Below are 21475 nucleotides of genomic sequence, written 5' to 3'. Positions count from 1 at the left end.
ATCCATTCTCCTGTTGGTGGACATTGGATTGTGTCCAGTTTGGGGCTATTATGAATAAAGCCTCTTTAACGTTCTTGCACAAACCTTTTAGTGGACATTTAAAAAGAATTCTTTTGGAGAAGTACTTAGAATTTGAGTTGCTCTATCATAGTATATATGTATGATTAACCTTTTTTTAAAAAAGATTTTATTTATTTATTCATGAGAGATACAGAGAGAGAGAGGGAAGCAGAGACACAGCGAGAAGGAGAAGCAGGCTCCATGCAGGGAGCCCAACGTGGGACTCGATCCAGGGACTCCAGGATCACGCTCTGCGCGGAAGGCAGGCGCTAAACCACTGAGCCACCCAGGGATCCCCTATGATTAACTTTATTAGAAACTTTTTCATAGTTTTTTAAATGGTTATTTTATAAGCCAAAAAGCATCACATTTCATTTCCTTCAGTTTCTTCATATCCTTTCCAATATTTGGTGAGGTCAGTCTTTTTCATTTTAGCCACTATTTATGTAGATTTCATTGTGATGTGCTTGTTTAATTTTTTTTGCCTGTTTTGATTCAATTGTTTTCCTTTTATTGTTGAGATTAGGAAATTCTTTATGTATTGTGGGCACCAATAATTTGTCACACACGCGATTTGCAAATAATTTCTCCAGATCTTTGGTTTACCAATTAATTTTCTTAATTGTGTCTTTTGATGAGCAAAAGTTTTAATTTTGATGAAATCTAAAGCATAATTTTTAAGATTATTTATGTATTTATTCATGAGAGACACACAGAGAGAGAGAGGCAGAGACACAGGCAGAGGAAGAAGCAGGCTCCATGCAGGGAGCCTGATGTGGGACTCAATCCTGGGACTCCAGGATCATGCCCTGAGCTGAAGGCAGTCACTTAACCGCTGAGCCACCCAGGCGTCCCTAAAGCATAATTTTTTATCTGTTATGGGTTCTTTTTTCTGTTTGGCTAAGAAAGACTTGCCTACTCTGAATTACTGTTTTCTTCATGAAATTTTATGTGTAGCTTTTTTATGGTTAGCTCCAGGATCCATCCTATATTAATTTTGTGTAGATTGTGAGGTAAAGGTTAAAGTTCATTTATTTTCCATATCCTAGGTATTCCAGCACCACTCGTTGGGAAGACTTTCCTTTTCCCTTTGTTCCGTGGGTGAGCACATGTGTGCGTGCACCCACACACGTGCACATGTGCACACCTTGGTCAGATATCAATTATCTGTATAAGTGAGGGTCTATTTCTGCACTCCTGTTCTATTGCACTGAACTATTATGTGTCATTATGCAAGGATTACCTTAACTTTATAGTCAGTCTTAAAGTCAGGTAGTATAAATCCTTCAGCGTAGTTATCCTTTATAAGTTTATTTTAAGTCCTTGGCATCTTCATATACATTTTAGATTCAACATATTAATTTTTATTAAAATACCCTGCTTGGATTATTATTCAGACTGTATCTACTTTATATCAACTTGAGGAGAATTGACAGTTTGGCAATATTAAGTGTTCCACTCGCATAATATCTCTTTTCATGTATTCTAATCTCCATTAATTTTTCTCCTTAATGCTTTGTTGTTTTCACGATTGAAAGCTTGGATTAAATTCAATGTTCAGTATTTTGAATGATATCGTAACATTTCAATGTTATTGTAAATGATTTATTGATTTTTTTTCATTTTTCATTGCTCGTGGATAAAAGTACAAATGATGTTTGTACGTTAGTGTACAAATACGTGTAGGGTTTTTTCTTCGGAGTCATATTTCTCTGTTTCCATACATAGTTAGTGCAATTTTATTATATATTGCACATCCTGGATGAGATGTTGTAGGAATTCTGGGTTCTGATCTCTCTCTCTCTTATTTTTGTTCTAGTTGGAAGTTAATTTGAATCATTTGAATCCCAACTCTCTGCTTGCCCATATCACACTCCTCAACCCCTACCTCCAGCTGAAATGGTTCATTTCCTTCAGCCTTCTAGCTCTTGTGTGTTCCCTACCTCCTATTGCGTCCGGACACTATCCAAGAATATAGGCAGAATTCATAGGCATATTTTAAGACTCTTTTTGTCTCTCTCCTTCCAGATTTCTCCAACACTTTCCAACTGTTCTGGCACACCTGAGCTCTGTCTTCTGACTCCTACAGCCAGTTGCACTGCAGCCTTCTCCTTTAGATAATAGCCTCACAAAAATTGGGGCATGCTCTCAAGCCAAGAAGCCCTATTATCCAGGAATTTTCCTCAAAGCATTTGCTTTTACTCTAGTTTTTTTTGTCCATTCTTAAATGCTTTTGAGTAATTTTTCATCAGAATATATAATGGGTCTGCAGGATGGTGACTCTGAAAGAATCTAGCCTAATGTATTGATTATTCATTTATGATGTAGTGTTTTCCTTTACGCTATTTAAGTTCTTTGCATCTTCTATTAAATTACCCTGAATTTTCTGTATGTATTGTCTTGTCTGCACAACTAGCTCAAAACTTAGTTGAAACATGAAACAAATATAGTAATGTCATTCCTGCCATGCTTAGATGATCACTTTACGCATACATGTTCATTAAATAAACATTTTTTGGTTTGCTTCCAGAACCTAAATGCTTTCTTTGTGATCAATTTCAGATTTTTCCTTTTTACCTATCAGAATCATATTCTGTAAGATATGGATGCACCAGAAAAAAAGAGATACATCTTAACATAAGTACATTGTATATTTATTCTTTATTATATGAATTTTACTATAAAATTCATAGAGGAATATGAGTTTTGATATCAATAATAAAAGTAATCTGTTTCAACCATCTTAGACTCTTTTTATTCAGTCTCCTTTAAAGAAACTGCTTCATCCAAAGATAAATCATTATCAAAATGTCCTTTCTACATGTGCATTATAATGCAAATACTGTAATTCAAATTGCCAGTTGCCTTCTTGTGGTTTAATAATCATAACATTTTTATTTCCAGGTCAAATGCCACTGACTTCAACTCATGAGATTATGAAATGAATTAATTTAGAGTGTGCGCCAGAATGGGAGGGTGGTAATGGATCAAGCTAAGTGAAGCCGTAAAAATGAAATCATTCCAGAGCGAAGAAGAGTTAAAATATGCTGAATTCCTTTCCATTTCGGGTTTAATATTAGTTCAGCTCATTAGGTAGAGAATGGATTAGGCTAATCCCAACTGTAATTATACATCCTATCAGGCATATAAAGGTAAACGAGAGAGCAAGTCTGCATTGCCATAAAATTCAGGTTTGAGATAATCAGCACAACAGAATTCAGCTGTCACTGAATGACATTCATTATGCGGCACAAGCCTAAAGCAGATGGAACTAACTCATTGTTGGCTGCATACTAGATGTCAAGAAACAAATATATTTAGCTAGTTTCTCAGATTTTAGCAAAATACTTATATGGTGCTGGCAGTCTTTTAGATAATGCACATCAGAACCTGAAACCAGTTACCCCGGAGGAAAGCAAGTAAAAATCAAAATGATGGTGGTATAATACCTGAACACTGTACACTTGAGACTAAACCTTCGATTTCTATCCTTAATTTGGTGACTCTTTAGAACATGCTCATATTTCTCAGGTTATTCACCCTTATAAGAAATAAAGGTTAAGCTAATAACTTAAAAGTTATTTCTTAAAAAGAAATAATGACAATTTAAATTTTTAGTTGGCTCTTCTTTGTCAAAGTACTAGGCTCTTAAGCCTTGTGGCTGATCAAGATGCAAAATTCAGAAATAGTTTAGAAATGTGAATCTTCTCCATGTTTGATTTTTCTGACACTTCTCATAGACTGTTTCTCAATCACTGTAGCAGTTGAATCAGATATTTTTTCTGGTACTTTATTATAATTCCTCTACTTATTTTAGTGACTATTTCCAGTCTGTTCCAAACCTCCATCAACATTATCATGTTTCAGGTCCTACCTCAAATTATAACAGCTCAAGATTTCAGCCAAGTGTAATTGAAAAAAAAAAAAAAGAGAGAGAGAGAGAGAAGATTACACTGAGGGTGCATGTAAGGTAGTTGTCAGAATGTTGTAGGTGAAATCTAATCTGAGTAAGGTGAAAAGTAAGGATACCAGAGAGGCTTTGGAGGAGTGGGAAGCATATAAAAACCTAGGAGCGTTAATAGATTGTTGGCCCTTCAAAGGTCAAAGAATTGTTGAAGTCAGGGTACTGGAGGGAGTGATCTCCAGAGAGTAAAATACTTGAAACTCATATTATTGAAGGACAAGCTTGCATATATTGGTATTGACTAAGTTCCTGTGTGGTCACGGAATGGTTGGCTGAGGAGAAGCTCATGAAAGGAAAGGAGGTCCAGAAACTGAGAAGCCAGGGTCATTAAAGAATTTATCTACATTAATATTAAAGTCACCAATAATTATGAGAGGTTTTATGGAGAGTGTCATGCATATGGTTAGTGAGTGGACAGAGTTGTGTATGAATGAACAAATATATGTACATAGCTGTGTATGTATGTACATATGCATGTACGTATTAGAGGACTTAGTTCAAATATGATGTTGCTCCAATTTAGTCTTAGCTGATGCATGGAGGCATTTAAAAATATAAAAAGCATAATAACCACCCTCTTGGTCCCAATCATAAACTGTTTTGTGTTATGGTTAAATGAGTACGTGTCTTCCCTTCTCTCCTTCAAGATATTTGAATGGCTTAATCTTTATATCTCCCACAGCATGGTATGTAAGAAAGACATTTGTGATGAGGAATTAAATGGAGAGTCAGCTTGAAGAAGTAGCATTTATTCTTTTATCAAATCTTGACATTTAGTGGCAAAGCTGGTATGCACATATGAACAGTGGATTTGTTTTTTAAAAATACCATTATCCAAGGTTGATTAACTTTTTACTCTGTGCACCATATTGTTCAAAACGCTTTGCATGTATTGTGTTAGTCCCACTATTTTTCCTTAACTTTTTCATTATTATACCTACTTAGTGTTCATTTAGTATCTTTGCTAAATGATGTAACCATCACCATAAACTGGCTTTAAAACATTCTAATCCCTCTAGTAAGATCCCTGTGCTTATTTACATTAATCCTTATTATCAGGCCTGGCCCCAGGCAACCACTAATAGACATTCTGTTTCTATGAATTTGCCTATTCTGGACATTTCATATGAATGGAGTCTTACAAAACAGTCTCTTGTATTTGGATTTTTTCACTTACCATCATGTTTTTAAAGTGCATCATTGTTGCTGCATGTGATGGTGGAAAAGTGCCCATGTGCTGCATGTATCAATACATGCAATACATCAATACTTCATTCCCTTTTATTGCTGAAAAGTCTTCTTTTCTATGGATATCCTGCTTTTTGTTTCAATTTACGCTGGTGGACATTTAAGTTTTGCCCAGTTTGGGGCCATTCTGAATAGAGCTGCTGTGAATATTGTACAAATCTTTGTGTAGACATAAGTTTTCTTTTACCTTCGGTAGATACCTAGGAATAGAACTGCGGGGTGGTCTGGTCTAACAATGGTATTCTGTTTTTTTTTTTTTTAAGATTTTATTTATTTATTAATGAGAGAGAGAGAGACAGAGACAGAGACACAGACAGAGGGAGAAGCAGGCTCCATGCAGGGAGCCCGATGCGGGATTCAATCCCGGCTCTCCAGGATCAGGCCCTGGCTGAAGGCGGTGCTAAACTGCTGAGCCACCCGGGCTGCCCTAACAGTGGTATTCTTAAAGATATTTTGTTTTCAATAGCAAGACAAATGCTGGTTGTAGTTAAATAATCCAAATAATCAGTCGGTTAAGTGTCTGCCTTCAGCTCAGGTCATGATCTCAGAGTCCTGGGATCGAGTCCTGTATCAGGCTCCCTGCTCAGTGGGGAGTCTGCTTCTCCCTCACCCTCTCTCTGCCCCCTCAGCCCCCACCCCTGCTTGTGCACGTGCCCACACTCTCTCTCTTCTAAAAAAATAGAATCTTTTTTAAAAAATCCAAATTCATCTTGATATGCTATCCCAGATATAGAACTCCAAACTGAAATTGTGGATACCTAGAAAATTTTAAATTTATATATACACACATACACACTCACATGCACACATCTTATTTAATAGAAATCTAATTGTTGTATGTCATTCCCACCCCACCGCCCTTTTTCTTTTTGCTGATGGAAAGGAACGTGATATTATGAGAGGGAAAGCTTCTCAAGTTGAGTGTGGTAGATTGTGATGGCTTTGTGGGGGAAAAATGCCTAAGTCAGTATCAGAAGATGAATATGAGAGAGCTACATGAAGAGAAACTAAGAACATTTCAGTCAGAGAGGACAGCGTGTAAAAATCTTCGTGGCAGGAAGGAACATGATGATTTTTGAGGAATGGGAAGAAAGACAATGTGTCTGGCATAATGTACCCTCATTATGTCAATGAGGAGATTGGTTGTCTTGGACTTCAACATTTTGTTCTTGTTCTTATAATCAGTGGGAATCACTGGGATCTAAGCAGATAGGTAACAAAATTGGCTAGTCTTGTCTGCATAGGAAAATAGTGATTAGTCAGGATTCATAGTGAATGCTGGGAGGTCACCTATAATCCAGCAGAGTTGTTTGTTTTGTTTTTTTTTACTTGATTTTTTTTTTGATAAGTTATTTATCATGTTGATGTCCTGGACAGGAAAAGACATATCAGTGACTATTAATTTATTAAGTTATGTGCCCTGTCCCCAAAAAGGTCACCGTTAGAAACCTAATGAGTGGGATCCCTGGGTGGCGCAGCGGTTTGGCGCCTGCCTTTGGCCCAGGGCGCGATCCTGGAGACCCGGGATCGAATCCCACGTCGGGCTCCCGGTGCATGGAGCCTGCTTCTCCCTCTGCCTGTGTCTCTGCCTCTCTCTCTATCTCTCTGTGACTATCATAAATAATAAAAATTTAAAAAAATTAAAAAAAAAAAAGAAACCTAATGAGTGACCCCTAAATATTTGACAATGAATTAACCAAAACAGTTACACAAATATAAAATCAATTATAAAGTGTGAAGACAAAAATATAAGATTTCTCTTAATCCATAAAATGATAAGCTTCATAACAAAGAGCACAAAACTGTATATGAACTCTTGGCTATATATAATATTGTCCATTAGCTTACTGTAATTTATGAACATCACCCAATATTTTTATCATTGTAATAATAATAATAATAATAATAATAATAATAATAATAAATAGCTACCAGTTATGTAATGCCAACTGTGGTGCTACTCTAAGTACTTTATATAGCTTATCCTCAAAATAATGTCATGAGTAGTTATTTTCAACCCCTTTTTTAGAAAAGAGAGCTAAGTTTCAAGGAGATAACATGTCTTGCCCAAAATCTCACAGGCTATAAGTAATAGAACAGATTTTCCAGTAATGTTTCATCCACAGGAGGGATGCTTACTGGATCTGCTGTTTTGCCCTCCTCTAGGATCTTTGTAAACTAAAAGTTATATATTCCAAACCATTTCTATTACAAATGGAATCTAAGTCATAGAGAGGTTTTTAAAGTGGCATTTCAAAAGCCTAGCTTTCATCCCACTTCTCTTCACCAGGCTCTGCTTTGGATGAAGTAATTCATACATAGAAAATATAGTAACCTACCCTGTCATTAATAAGTAAATGGACCTTTAGAAGTGAGCAATTTTTTTCCCTTCCTGTCTATCAGTTTGACAAGGCCAACTATTTAACAAGCAATTTGTTATATGTCTAAAATTTATCTTAAGGGTATAAAATTGGGAAAGATGAATAGAATGAAAGGCAAATGACTTCCAAATGAAAAAAGAAGTACTCAAGGCAAAGAAATGAACCATTTTGGATCCTATAATTAAAAGGAAATAATTGAATATTTTACAGTCATCTTAAAAAGTCTGTTTTCAATATTAAAGTTAAGATTATACTTATTATCCTCCCCCCCCTTTTCTCTACTTGCTAATATTATTCCTAAAATAGAGTATTTCTTGATGGCACTATATACTGAAGTAATACACACAGATATTTCTCAGATTTGATGATGGATTTTAGAAGCTACAAACGGTAAAACTTATTGACTTGTGATTTACTGATATTTGATATTCATGGTCATAAACCAGGCAATATTGCTGATGAGAAAAAAATTACTTTTTGTAGCTCTTGCTTCCCTTTTCTTTAAAAGAAATCCAAACAGTGCTTGAAATAAAACCAAATTTTATAAATTCTTTGTTAGATTTTGCCAGTGGGCTTTTATGCAAATGGCCAATTGTAGATATAATAACTAAATGAGAGTGAAAAATGCTAACAGAGTTCACTTAAGCAATGTCAATGAATGTTTCTTTTAACAATAAATAGTGACAGATGGCTACCTTCTTAGTGACAGTTGCTAACTATAATGATTTGACACTTAAAAAGGGCACTTCCCTAATGACACAGGAGTGTCCTTTTCTGAAAATTATTTGGACATCATTCTTCTTATAATATGACTATTAATGTGATGCTAAATTAGTTATTTTCAAAAGGAGTGTTTTGATTTAACCTCAGTCATGGGCAATCCATAAGAATTGTTGCAGTGCATGTGTGCCCCGCCTCACAAAGATGTCAATGCATGTATACTATTTTTCTTAAATCGTTGACATGCAATAAATGTTAGGAATCCATTCATACAGTTGGTAAAAATATATAATATCTGACAAATTGCAAAATATCATTACATATCTTTAGGGAGTTGATGATGCCATGATAAATACTAGATAAACAATGAATATTATGATTTTAATTAAGCATACATATCAGTACTTTTTAATTTAATTCAATTCACTCATGCTTTTACAGTCTAAACTACCAGCCTACAAACATGTGATTAGGTTACAAGCTGTACTATTTTGGGCTGCCTCTTAGACCCGGATCGGGGGATCAGTGATAGAGTTACACAAGTTATTGCCGTTGTCTTCAAACAACTTAAAGACTAACGAGGTGAAAAAGTAACTCAGTATACCAATTATTTCATCTCTTTGCATATATTTGTTTTCATGTAAGAAGTTTGTTAATTTAAAAATATATATATATCTAAATGAAAAGAAAATACCCATAATCTTACCATTCTACATATATAAAACCACTGTTAACAGTTTGGTGTGTATCCCTTCAGATGTTTTTCTGTATCTATTAGTTTTATGTAACTGACAGCATACACGTATATTACCTGCTATTTGCCTAAACAAGATAATCAACATTTTTTTCTTGTCAGTAAACGTAGGAATTTTTAGGTATTGTTTCAGTATTTATGTTGTCAATGCCAAAGGATAACATCTTAGAAAGTAAAGTTTATCTAATAGACTTTATTTTTTAGAACAGTTTTAGGTTTCCAATAAAACTAAGCAGAAAAAAGAGAGTTACCACCATAGATCTCCAAACATAGCTGCCTTCCAGAATCAGCCTCCTGCTCCAGAGTGTGGTACATTTGTTAAAGTGAATGAACCCGCACTGACACATCGTCACCCAAAGTCCCCATCCCCGTAGTTTACCTGAGGGTTCACTGTTGGTGTTGTGTGTTCTGTGTATTTGGGCAAACGTATGATGACATGTGTCCACTACAGTATCATACCAAGTATTTCCACTGCCCTAAAAATCCTCTGAACTCCACCTATTCATCTCTCCCCTAATTCTTGGCAAGCACTGATATTGCCATCTCTGTAGTTTTGGTCTTTCCATGTTACATAGTTGGAATCATACATTATGTAACCTTTTCAGACTGGCTTCTTTTACATAGTAATATATATTTAAGTTTCCTCTGTGTTTTTTCATGGTTTGACAACTCATTTCTTTAGTGTTGAATAATATTTCATTTTTGTATGTACAATAGTATATCCCTTCTATTGAAGGGTATCTTGGTTGCTTCCAAGTTTTAGCAATTACAAATAAACTTGCTCTAATCATCTATATGCAGAATTTTTCTTGCCAGGTTTGTAACTAATTTGGATAAATACCAAGGAACACAATTGCTGAATCATAGAATAATTTGTTTTTAATTTTTGCTTAAGTGGATAGCGGTTGTATATGTACGTTATATTTTTTTTATTACAATAAAATTTTTTAATTACCAAATTATCAAAACAATGTGATAGTTCAAATAGGACTTATATACACCAAATTGCCAGAATGAAAAAATTGCTAGTTTAAAATATTTCAGTATCTTTAAATAGCCTGCAAAACCTATTTCAATACACAGTTTATTGTAAAAAAAAATTAAATTTTTTATTTAGTTATAATACCCATCTCCAACAGCTTGAAATAAAAATTTCCATGGTCTTCAATTGAACTCTATGTCATTTTCTTTTAGAATGTCTTGTTTTTCACTAAAATAATTTCTAAACCACTCTACGTGTTCAATCTTCTGTTTAACACTCAGGTATGGGTTTTTGGAAAGGCCACAGGTCACCAGTTCCATGAAGTGGCGAATTGGTCCTTGCTTTGGAAAATCTTTCAGGTGTATATCCAGAAATATATGTTCATGAAATTCTGAACCCTCATCATCAAAACCTGCTTCATTGTTAATTGGAAACTCCCACAGCTTCCCATCTTTCGTCCACTGGATCATTTCTGCAAAACCATTCTGAAGCGGCTGTTCATTTACTGCAGCTAACTGCTTAGCAAATTCTATATCCCAGAGTGAAGGTGTAGTCTCTGTTTCAGATGTCTCTTCAGTAACTGCCTTAAGGTCAAAAATATCTTGTCTTGAAGACCCGGATCGGGTTGTCTTCTTACCACTCTCCTTGGAACTGGGTCTCTACCTGTGCTTTATAATGTCATATGGTTTTATTCATGGATCTTGTTACCCTCTCCTATACTTTCTCAAATTTTTGCTCATTCTAGCCACACACTTGCTAAGGCTTGCTGTCTGAAGAAAACAAACTGATAGATCATCTTTTGTAAAAATGACAGCAAGAGCATTCTCCATCATTACAAGCAGTGGTAGAAATGGAAATTTTTTAAAAAGTATTTGATAAATCCATGTAGTACAGCCCCATTATTAGAGAATGGTAAGCTAGTGTTTGTAAGGCTACATATTTTACTTGCAAAAATGACACAGGGAATCATGCCTCCTCTCATCCAATTTCCTTCAAGATCCCTTTGGATGTTTCCATTGAGACACCATAAAGTTTTGAGGGTATATAGAATAATCCAAACCTTGCATGACAATTCCTAACATTTTCAGGAGTACGATATATTTATCAGTAAATATGGAATAAATGATTTATACATTCCAGATAAATTATTTTGGTATATAGAATTCTACAAAATAGTGTTATCTGAAGATATGTGCCACAACTTAGTAGGAAAAAAAAATCCTTTGAGAATATGTAGGCTTTCAAGAAATATTATTGAAGTGGGATGCCTGGGTGGCTCAGTGGTTGAACGTCTGCCTTCGGCCCAGGGCCTGATCCTGGAGTCCCAGATCGAGTCCCACATTGGGCTCTCTGCATGGAACCCGCTTCTCCCTCTGCCTGTGTCACTGCCTCTCTCTCTGGGTCTCTTATGAATAAATGGATTAGAAAAAATATTATTGAATTGGTTAACATGAGATTGGTATAATAATGGAAGGAACAGACTCCAGATATTTTTTGTAATTAAACACACACATGCATTCATGCATGAACACATACATCTACATAGAGCAGTTCCCTATTGCATATTGTGTAAACAGTTCCCTGTAACTTTTAGTGCAGAAACAAGATTTTTACTGCAGAATAATAAAAACTAATTCAAACAACTAGTGTCAACATTCTTGGGTTCCTGCCCATATCTATCATTAGAAACTTGAAGGACATTGCTAATGTCACTTACCATTTACGTTGTAGAATTTCTTCATCTGTTAAATATAAGAGTGGGATAAGATTAGTAGTTAGATAAACTAAAAATTTCCTTTAGTGCAATTCTATAGCATTTCTAAAGAATTCTTTATTTAGAACCAATTCATAATTGGAAGCACCAACATGGTTAGCATTATTTGCTTTTTGTTTTTTTTGTTTTTTTTTTTTAAGCAGGGCAGGTTCCACACTCAGTGTGAGGCTTAAACTCATGACCCTGAGATCAAGAGTCCCATGCTCTGCTGACTGAGCCAGCCAGGTGCCCCCCCCACCTGGTGTCATGAAAGGGAATTTCAGGCAAAGTTTTAGTTAGCTATCTTTCAACACGTGTCATTAGTTTAAGGGAGGAAAAAGAGAATGACTCTTATTGTGTCACATATTATGTTAACAAGCACTCATTCAATAATATTCAAAACACCACCACATAAGCATGACCAACATATTACATATTACTGTTTCCACATCACAAGTATGGCCTTTTGATTATATACCTAGATTTCTATGTTTTAACATTAGTATTCTAATATCAGTTTAGAAGCTGATCTGACTTGACCATTTAGTTTAGAATGTTTTTATTCAAATGAAATATTATTAAATCAATGGATTAAAATAAAATATTATCTCAATGTTGTTTTTATCTCTAAGTAGCAGTTGTAAATGTTGAAACTGTCTGGATAAAAGATGCCATTGAATGTTATAAAAATAAGTGCTTAAGATGTATTATGGAGTGGTTCAAGTCACCCATTTTAACTTTTTTTGTCCAATATATTTGTTCATTTGGATAGCTATACCTGGGGTTCTGGCATGAAATTATTTCCTAAAAACCTAATTTCTCTTAATTCTGCATACTGGAAGAAATGAAGTGAAACATTTAAATGAGGATTTTTACATACATATGAATTATCTTCACAATATAGACTTAATAGGTTCCTAGTGCTTTAAAGAGTAGAGTCATCAAATAGTTATTGCTATGTTGGGGAAAATCACCTTTAAAGTTATCAAACATTAACTTACTTTGTGAGAAAATCAGACTTCATATAACTGACCTCAGCGTCATGAGTTAAAAGAAATGAACAGAGAATTTGCTGATTTCTCATTAATAATTAAGGAGTGATTTTTTTTAATGCAGCAATCTTTTAGAGGTACTCTCCTAGAATTTACTACTGCAGTAGCAGAAGAAAAACTACCTTGTATATCTTTACAGATTTTAAAAATAGAATTTGAACAGCAAATAGTGTGGCATTAAAAAGTTTTAACCAATTTGGATTCAGCAACCCCATAATAAAAACTAAATGAAAAAAAAAACTAAATGAGACTAATTAATGATTGTATACACCATTTTACATTCAGAATTAAATCAAGTAATTATTCAGAAACATGCACAAAATATATTTTAAAGAATGCTTGACCCTAATCAATCATCAAGTGTCTATTTGCCTGTGAGGATGAAGCACATTCTAACATTTAACCATCTGTCAGTCAACATTATTTATTGAATACCTGCTGTGTATGGAAGTTAACCTTAAAACAAATCAATCACAAAAAAGTCAAGATTTTAATACTGAATACAAGCAAATGAAAGTAAGTACAACAATTCCTGGCCAACAATTTAATAAGAAGTTGCTTTATTATTTTGCATTTCTATTGTATGCATACTCTAAGAATGTGCTGTTTGCCTGTACTACAAATACAGTCCTTTAATTCGAAAGTCAAAGTGTATAGTATACAAGTGTTCTATCAGGAACTGTCTTCTAGCTAGGATTATCCCACTATCTCCACACATTTTCGTGGACGACTTTTCTTGTATTTCTGAATAAGTCATTAATTAAAGGACTAATACTGACATATTTCCCAATTATCCTGGGATAAGATGCAATATGATAACTTTTTGCATCATATAGTGTTATTACCAATGTTCTGAGTGAGAATTATAAAGAAATCCTCACTGGGTCCTTCTGTTTTTAGATGTGGACATAGTACTTTTCTCTTAAGTTACTTGTTGAGTCTATTAACATTTTGAGTACATATTAGGCACTTAATATATTTCACATCTTTTATTTGTTTTACTACCATCCCCAATTGAAAGTGCAACTCAAAAACAATATTAAGGTATTGCATAATGTGACATGTTAGAATAAAAGAGGTCTCATCTCCAAAATAAGGATACTTAGAGCCTGGCCTCTGTAAAGAGGAAGGTTCATTATTTTAGTTTAAGCTAAGAAGAAAAGAAAGAAAAAGAGATGAAAAGAACGAAGGAAAGGAAGAAGGGAAAAAAGGAGAAAAATGGAGGGAATCAGGAAGGAAAGAGGCAGAAGGAGAAAGGTATACATGCTTCAAATTGCTAAAAGGGCCTTAGAATAGTCTTAACATTAAAAAAATTAGTTCCTTTAAGAAAATACATTTCATTCAGACTTTCATTTTATTAACCTTTAAATAAGAAATACACTCACTGGGGTGCCTGGGTGGCACATTTGGTTAAGCATCTGACTCTTGGTTTCAGCTCAGGTCATGATCTTAGTGTCACAGGATGGAGCCCCCACACGAGGCTCCACACTCAGTCTGCTTGAGATTCCCTCTCCCTTTGTCCCTCCCCCTACTCACACTTGCTCTCTCTCTCTCTCAAATAAATAAAAAAATCTTTAAAAAGTACATTCATTTTCCTGAGATTTTAATGTACTTCTTTCTACCAAAAGTATATGTATGCAGGAAGCAGAAAAAATACCTATGAATGTAAATAAAGTTTTTGCCAAAGATCTAGAAGATCAAAATTATATTAAATTTGAATTAATTTTCTGAATTTCTGTTTTTTTAACTTATTTTTTGCTGCTTTATTGAAACATAATTGACATATAACATAGTATAAATTAAAGGCATACAACAATGATTTTGTGTATATTTAGAAATGATTACCACAATAAGGTTAGTTAACATTTTCATCACATCAGATAGTTACAATTTTTTTTCTGGAATGGGAACTTTTAAAATCTACCCTATTAGCAAGTTTAAATATACAATACAGTATTATGAACTATAGTCACCATGTTGTACACTACATCCCCTAAACTTACTTATCTTATAACTGGAAGTTTGTACTTTTTGATCAACTTCACCCCATTCTTCCACTCCTAACCCCCTGTCTCTAGCAACCATCAATGTGTTCTCTATTCTCATTAATTTAATTTTTTAGATTCCACATGTAAATGAGATCATATAGTATTTGTTAGTCTATCTCTGTCTGAATTATTTTGTGTAGCATGTCATTGGTGACGTGTTCATCCATGTCACAAATGATAGAATTACTTTCTTTTTTATGGCTGAATTATATATTTACATATACATCACATTTTCTTTACCTTTGTTTCTATCAATGGACACTTAGACTGTTTTCATGCCTAAGCTATTATGAATGGACATGTGAGTGTAGATGTCTCCCTTAGATAGTGATTTCTTTTCCTTCAGGTATATACCCAGAAGTAGGATTGCTGAATCATATGGTAATTCTATTATATATTTTTGGAGGAAACTCCATATTGTTTTCTACAGTGGCTGCATCACTTTGCATTCTCAATCACAGTGTAAGAACATTCCCTTTTCTCCACATCTTCACCAACACTTGTTATTTCTTGTTTTTTTTTTTAATAATAACTATTCTATTAGATATAAGGTGATATATCATTGTGGTTTTGATTTGCATTTCCTGACGACTAGTGATGTTGAGCATCCTTTCATGTATCTGTTAGCCATCTGTATGTCTTCTCTGGAAAAATGACTGCTCAGGTCCTCTGCCTTCCTCTTTTTCTTTCTTTCTTTCTTTCTTTCTTTCTTTCTTTCTTTCTTTCTTCTTTCTTCTTTCTTTCCTCTGCCCATTTTTTAATGGGATTGTTTGGATTTTTCTAGTAGTGAGTTGTATGGGTGTTATTTATATATTTATCAGTTTTATAATTTGTAAATAGTTTTTCCCATATTTGTAAATGTTTTTCTCCCATGAAAGGCAGGTTGCCTTTTCATTTTGTTGATGATTTCCTTTGCTGTGCAGAAGGTTTTTAGTTTGACATAGATATGCTTGTTTATTTTTGCCTGTGTTGCCTTTTCTTTTGGAGTCAAATCCAAAAATCATTGCCAAGATGAATGCCAAAGAACTTATTGCCTATGTTTTCTTCTCAGAATTTGGTGGTTTGAGGTCTTACTTTCAAGTCTTTAATCCATTTTGAGTTAATTTTTGTGAATAGTGTAATATAGTCCAGTTTCATTCTTTATCTATGTGTCTATACAGTTTTCCCAACACCATTTATTGAAGAGTCTGTTTTTTTTCCTCATAGTATATTCTTGGGTCCTTTGTCATAAGTTAATTGACCATATATGCATGGGATTTATTTCTGGGCTTTCTTTCTGTTCTGTTGCTCTATACAACTATTTTTATATCAATAGCATGTTGTTTTGATTACTATAGTTTTTAGGTTTATGGAAAAATTAAGTGGAAAGTACAGAGAATTCCCTTATGCCCCTCCCCATCTTCTTCAGTTTACCTTATTATTAACATGTTGCATTTGTGTGGTATTTTTGTTAAAATTGATAAGCCAATATTGATACATTATTATTAACCAAGTAAATACTTTACATTAAGTTTCACTCTTTGTTTTGTACATGTTATGAGTTTTGACCAATGTGTAATAATAAATGCATCCACCATTAGTTTCATGCAGAATGGTTTTGCTGACTTAAAAATCCCCTGTACTCCAGGTATTCACTTCCCCTCTCCCTTCTCCTGAACTCCTGGCAACCACTGATCTTTTTACTGTCTCCATAGTCTTTTTTTTTTCTTTTTCGCAATGTCATACAGTTGGAATCATACAGTATATACCCGTTTAGGATTGATTTCTTTCACTTAGCAATATGACATTAGTTTTTTTTCATGTATTTTCTTAGCTTGATAGCTCATTTCTTTTTTTGTCACTGAATAATATTTCATTACATGGATGTACCACAGTTTGTTTATATGTTAACCTATTGAAAGACATCTTGGTCACCTACAAACTTTGGCAGTTATGATTAAAACTTCTGTAAACATTAATGTGCACGTTTTTGTGTAGTGTATTAATCATGGTTCTCTAGAACAATTCATATGTACATGTAAATGTATATGTATATGTATTTTGCGTGTGAATGTATATATATAGATATATGTTATATATTCTATCCTACTCTTTATAAGGAATTGGTTCACATGATTGTGGAGGCTGAGAAATCCCAAGATCTGCAGTCAGCAAACTAGAGACCCAGGAGAGCCAGTGTGTAGTGTCTAAGTATAGGTCTGAGAACTAGGAGAGCTGATGCTCTTAAGTACTACTCCAAAAGCCTGTGGGCCTGAATCCCAAGGAGAGCCTGGGTTTCAGTCTAAATCTGAAGGTCAGAAAAGACCATTGTCCCAACTCAATGGTCAGTCATGAGGAGTTTCCTCTTACTCAGTTTTTTGTTCTATTAAGGTCTTCAGTTGACTGAATAATGCTCACCCACAGTAGGGAAGAGAGTTTGCTTTACACAGTCTATTGATACAAATAAAAATCTCATCCAGAAACACCCTTACAGACATACCTAGAAAAATGTTTGGCCAAATGTCTGGGTACATTGTGGCTGAGTCAAGTTGACATTATAAAATTAACCACCAAAATCTACCCTTTGTCCACTTGGCACCCATACACTTCTCCTTAAACTATACTTAATCCCAAATAAAGAGAATAATGAAGTAATAATTCCACCTAAAATAATGGAATTATACTGAGTTCAATTTAAATGCCCTAACCACTTTCCCCAAATCCAGACAAAGACACTACAAAAAAACTATAAACCAATATCCCTGAAAAATAGTGATAAAAAATGCTCAAAAAATACCAGCAAAAAAATTCAGTGGCACATTAAAAGAATTATATACCATGGCCAAGTGAGATTTATTCCTGGAGTACAAGAATGGCTCAACATAAAAAAATCAATCAATGTAATACACCAAAATAAGAGAATGAAGGACAAAAACACATAATCATCTCAATTGATACAGAAAAATCACTTGACAAAATTCGACACACTTTCATGATAAAAACATTCAACAAGCTGGGAACAGATGAAAAATATCTGCATAACAAAGATCATATATGAAAAGCTTACAGCTAACATCACATTCAATAGTAAAAGACTGAAAGCTGTTTCTCTATAATCAGAAAGAAGACAAGGATATCACACTTGCTACTTCCATTCAACACAGTAGTGGAAGTCTTAGCCAGAACAATTAGATAAGAAAAAGAAAGGAAAGGCATCCAAATCCGAAAGGAAGTAGTAAAATAATCTCTGTTGCAGATAATAGGGTCCTATACCTAAAAACCTAAATATTCCAAAAAGCAATTAGAACTGATAATTTTTTAAAAGATTATTATTATTATTATTACTATTTTATGAGAGAGAGAAAGAGAGAGAGCACACAACCGAGGGGAAGGACAGTGGGAAAGGGAGAAGTATGCTTAGCAGGGAGCCTGATGCAGGGCTCAATCCCAGGACTATGAGATCATGACCTGAACTAAAGGCAGATGCTTAAATGACTGAGCCACCCAGGTGCCCCAAAACTGATAAACTAATTTAGCAAAACTTGTGGAACACAAAATTAATGCATAAAAATCAGTTGCTTTTTATATACTAATAATGAACTTTCTATAAAGGAAAATAAGACAATTCAATTGATAATAGCATCAAGCAAAAAAATAAAATAAAGTACTTAGGAATAAACTTAATCAAAGGGGTGAATGATTTGTACACTGAAAACTACAACACATTAATGAAATAAATTAAAGAAGAAATAAATAAATGGAAAAATTTCACACTCATGAATTGGAAGAATAGATTTTTAAGATGTCAATATTACCCAAAATGATACACAAATTCAGTGCAACCCCTATCAAAATCCCAACCTTGTTTTTTGCATAAATAGAAAAACTCATTCTAAAATTTATACATAATATCAAAGGATCCAACATAGGCCAAATAATCTTTAAAAATGAGTAAAAGTGGAGGAGTCACTTCCTGATTTCAAAACTTACAACAAAGTTAGTAATCAAAATAGTGTGGTATTCGCATAAAGACCAATGGAATAGAAAATAGAATTACCATATCTACCAATTGCGCTTCTGAGTATATGCCCAAAATAATAGTAGAGACTTGAGAAGATATTTATACACCCCTCTTAATGGCAGCATTATTCACAATAGCCATACGGCCAAGTGTTAATCGTAGATGAATGGATAAACCAAATGTGGTATACACACAAAACAGAATATTTTTCTGCATTTAAAAAGAGGGAATTCTGACACATGCTACAACATGGATGAACCTTGAAGATGTTATGCTAAATGAAATGAGATAGGAAAAAAAAAAAAAAGATAGGGATGCCTGGGTGGCTCAGCGGTTTAGTGCCTCGATTTTGGCCCAGGGCGTGATCCTGGGGTCCTTGGATCAAGTCTCACATCAGGCTCCCTGCATGGAGCCTGCTTCTCCCTCTGCCCATGTGTCTGCCTCTCTCTCTCTCTCTCTCTCTCTCTCTCTCTCTCTCTTCCTGTGTGTGTCTTTCATGAATAAATAAATTAAATATTTTTAAATAAATGAAATAAGATAGTCACAAAAGAATAAATACTATATGTTTCCACTTATATAAGGTACTTTGAGTAGTTGAATTAATAGGAACAAAATAGAATAATGATTTTCAGGGTTTGGGGTGAGAGAGGAATAGATAGTTGTTTAATGGGTACAAAGTCAATTTCATAAGATAAAAAAAAGTTTTGATGATTGCACAACAGTAGAACAGTGTATGTGTACTTAACACCACAGAACTATACATGTAAGAATAGTTAAAATAGGGATGCCTGGGTGGCTCAGTTGGTTTAACCTCTGACTTGATTTTGGCTCAGGTCATGATCTCAGGGTCGAGGGATCAAGCCCTGCATTGGGCTTTGCACTCAGTGCAGAGTCTGCTTGTCCCTCTACAGCTGCTCTCTCTCTTTCTCTCATAAATAAATAAATTAAGTCTAAAAAAAAAAGAATATTTGAAATGGTAAATTTTATGTTTATTTTACTTCAATTAAAAATAAGTAGGGACTCCTGGGTGGCTCAGTGGTTGAGCATCTGCCTTCTGCTCAAGGAGTGATCCCGGGGTCCCAAGATCTAGGCCCACATCAGGCTCCCTGCGTGGGGCCTGCTTCTCCTTCTGCATCTGTCTTTGCCTCTCTTTCTCTGTGTCTCTCATGAATAAATAAATAAAATATTATATAATAAATAAATATTATATAATAAAATATATAAATAATTTGAAAACAATATACCTCCTTACTCTCATAAATCCAATAACTATTTTTTGTAGCAGTTGAAAAAATACCAAAATTTAAAACTATCATTTTCTATAATTCCATAAACCTCTGTAACATATCTTCTCCGTTTATACCATCACCATGTCTTCTACTCTTTCCTCTCTGTATTTAAATATACACTTTCTATTTTATTTAAAGATTTTATTTATTTATTCATGAGAGACACAGAGAGAGAGGCAGTGACACAGGCAGAGGGAAAAGCAGGCTCCATGAAGGGAGCCTGATGAGAGACTCGATCCCAGGTCTCCAGGATCATGCCCTGGGCTGAAGGCATAACCACTGAACCACCCAGGGGTCCCTAAATATACATTTTCTAATACAAACTATATACTTTTTCCCCCTTTATTCTCTTGTTACTTTATATCCATTTCAATGCTAATACTTTCAGATAATGGCAAGCAGCCTCTTCAAAGTTCATGAATAAATAGGTACATGGATGGGTTTTAAAAGAATAAGATGTGCTGAAAAAAAAGAATACATTTGCTAAAATCAAATTACCAATGTATTTAAAATAACTATTCAACAGTGATAGCCCAAAGTTAGCAATTTTTTTTATGCAAGTGAAGTTAATTAAAACATTTTGTTTGTATGTGTTTTTGGCATCGAAAAGACTTAAGTGATTCTATTAGTTTACTATTGCTACAGTAACAAATTATCAGTAAGCTAGTGGGTGAAAACAACACCAATTTATTACCTTACGGTTCTGAAGGTCAGAATTCAAAAATGTATCTTATTGGGCTAAAAATCACAATATTGTCAGGATTAAAGTTTTTTTGTCTAGAAGCTCTCGGGGACAGTCTGTTTTCTTTTTCTTTCTTTCTTTTTTTTTTTTTTTGGACAGTCTGTTTTCATGCTTTTTCCTGCTTCTAGAGGCTGCCTGCATTACTTGGCGTATGGCCTCTTCCATTTACAAAGTGAACAATCACATCACACCGACCTCTTACTCTGTAACATTTTATTCTCTCTCTTCTCCTGCCACCCTTTCCTCTTATAAGGACCATTGTGATTATGTTGAGTGCACCCGGATAAACTAAAATAATCTTCACAAGTGAAAGGCAGCTGATTAGTGACTTTAATTCCATCTGCAACTTTAATTCTCCTTTGCCACATAATTTAACATATTCTCAAATTTCAGAGATTGGGTTATGGAAATCTTTGTGGGGCATTATCCCGCCTGCCACAATCACATTGGTGAATTGGAAACTCCAGATAGTTAAAATTTCA

The 21475-nt window shown here is 34.3% G+C and overlaps 1 protein-coding gene across 1 annotated transcript in view; it reads right to left on the bottom strand.

The window, feature by feature from the left end:
- Window positions 1-10291: 10291 nt before the first annotated feature.
- Window positions 10292-21475, bottom strand: part of LOC121482448 (28S ribosomal protein S31, mitochondrial-like) — a 61244-nt gene continuing 50060 nt past the window's right edge. The window contains exon 2 of the mRNA XM_041740370.1: window positions 10292-10715. Coding sequence (XP_041596304.1) covers window positions 10292-10715 — 424 coding nt within the window. The remainder of the gene's footprint in view (window positions 10716-21475) is intronic.

Source organism: Vulpes lagopus, chromosome X (assembly GCF_018345385.1).
Source record: "Vulpes lagopus strain Blue_001 chromosome X, ASM1834538v1, whole genome shotgun sequence".
Taxonomy (NCBI): Eukaryota; Metazoa; Chordata; class Mammalia; order Carnivora; family Canidae; genus Vulpes; species Vulpes lagopus.
The sequence above is the reverse complement of the archived record's forward strand: the minus strand, read 5'-3'. Positions and strand labels throughout refer to the sequence as shown.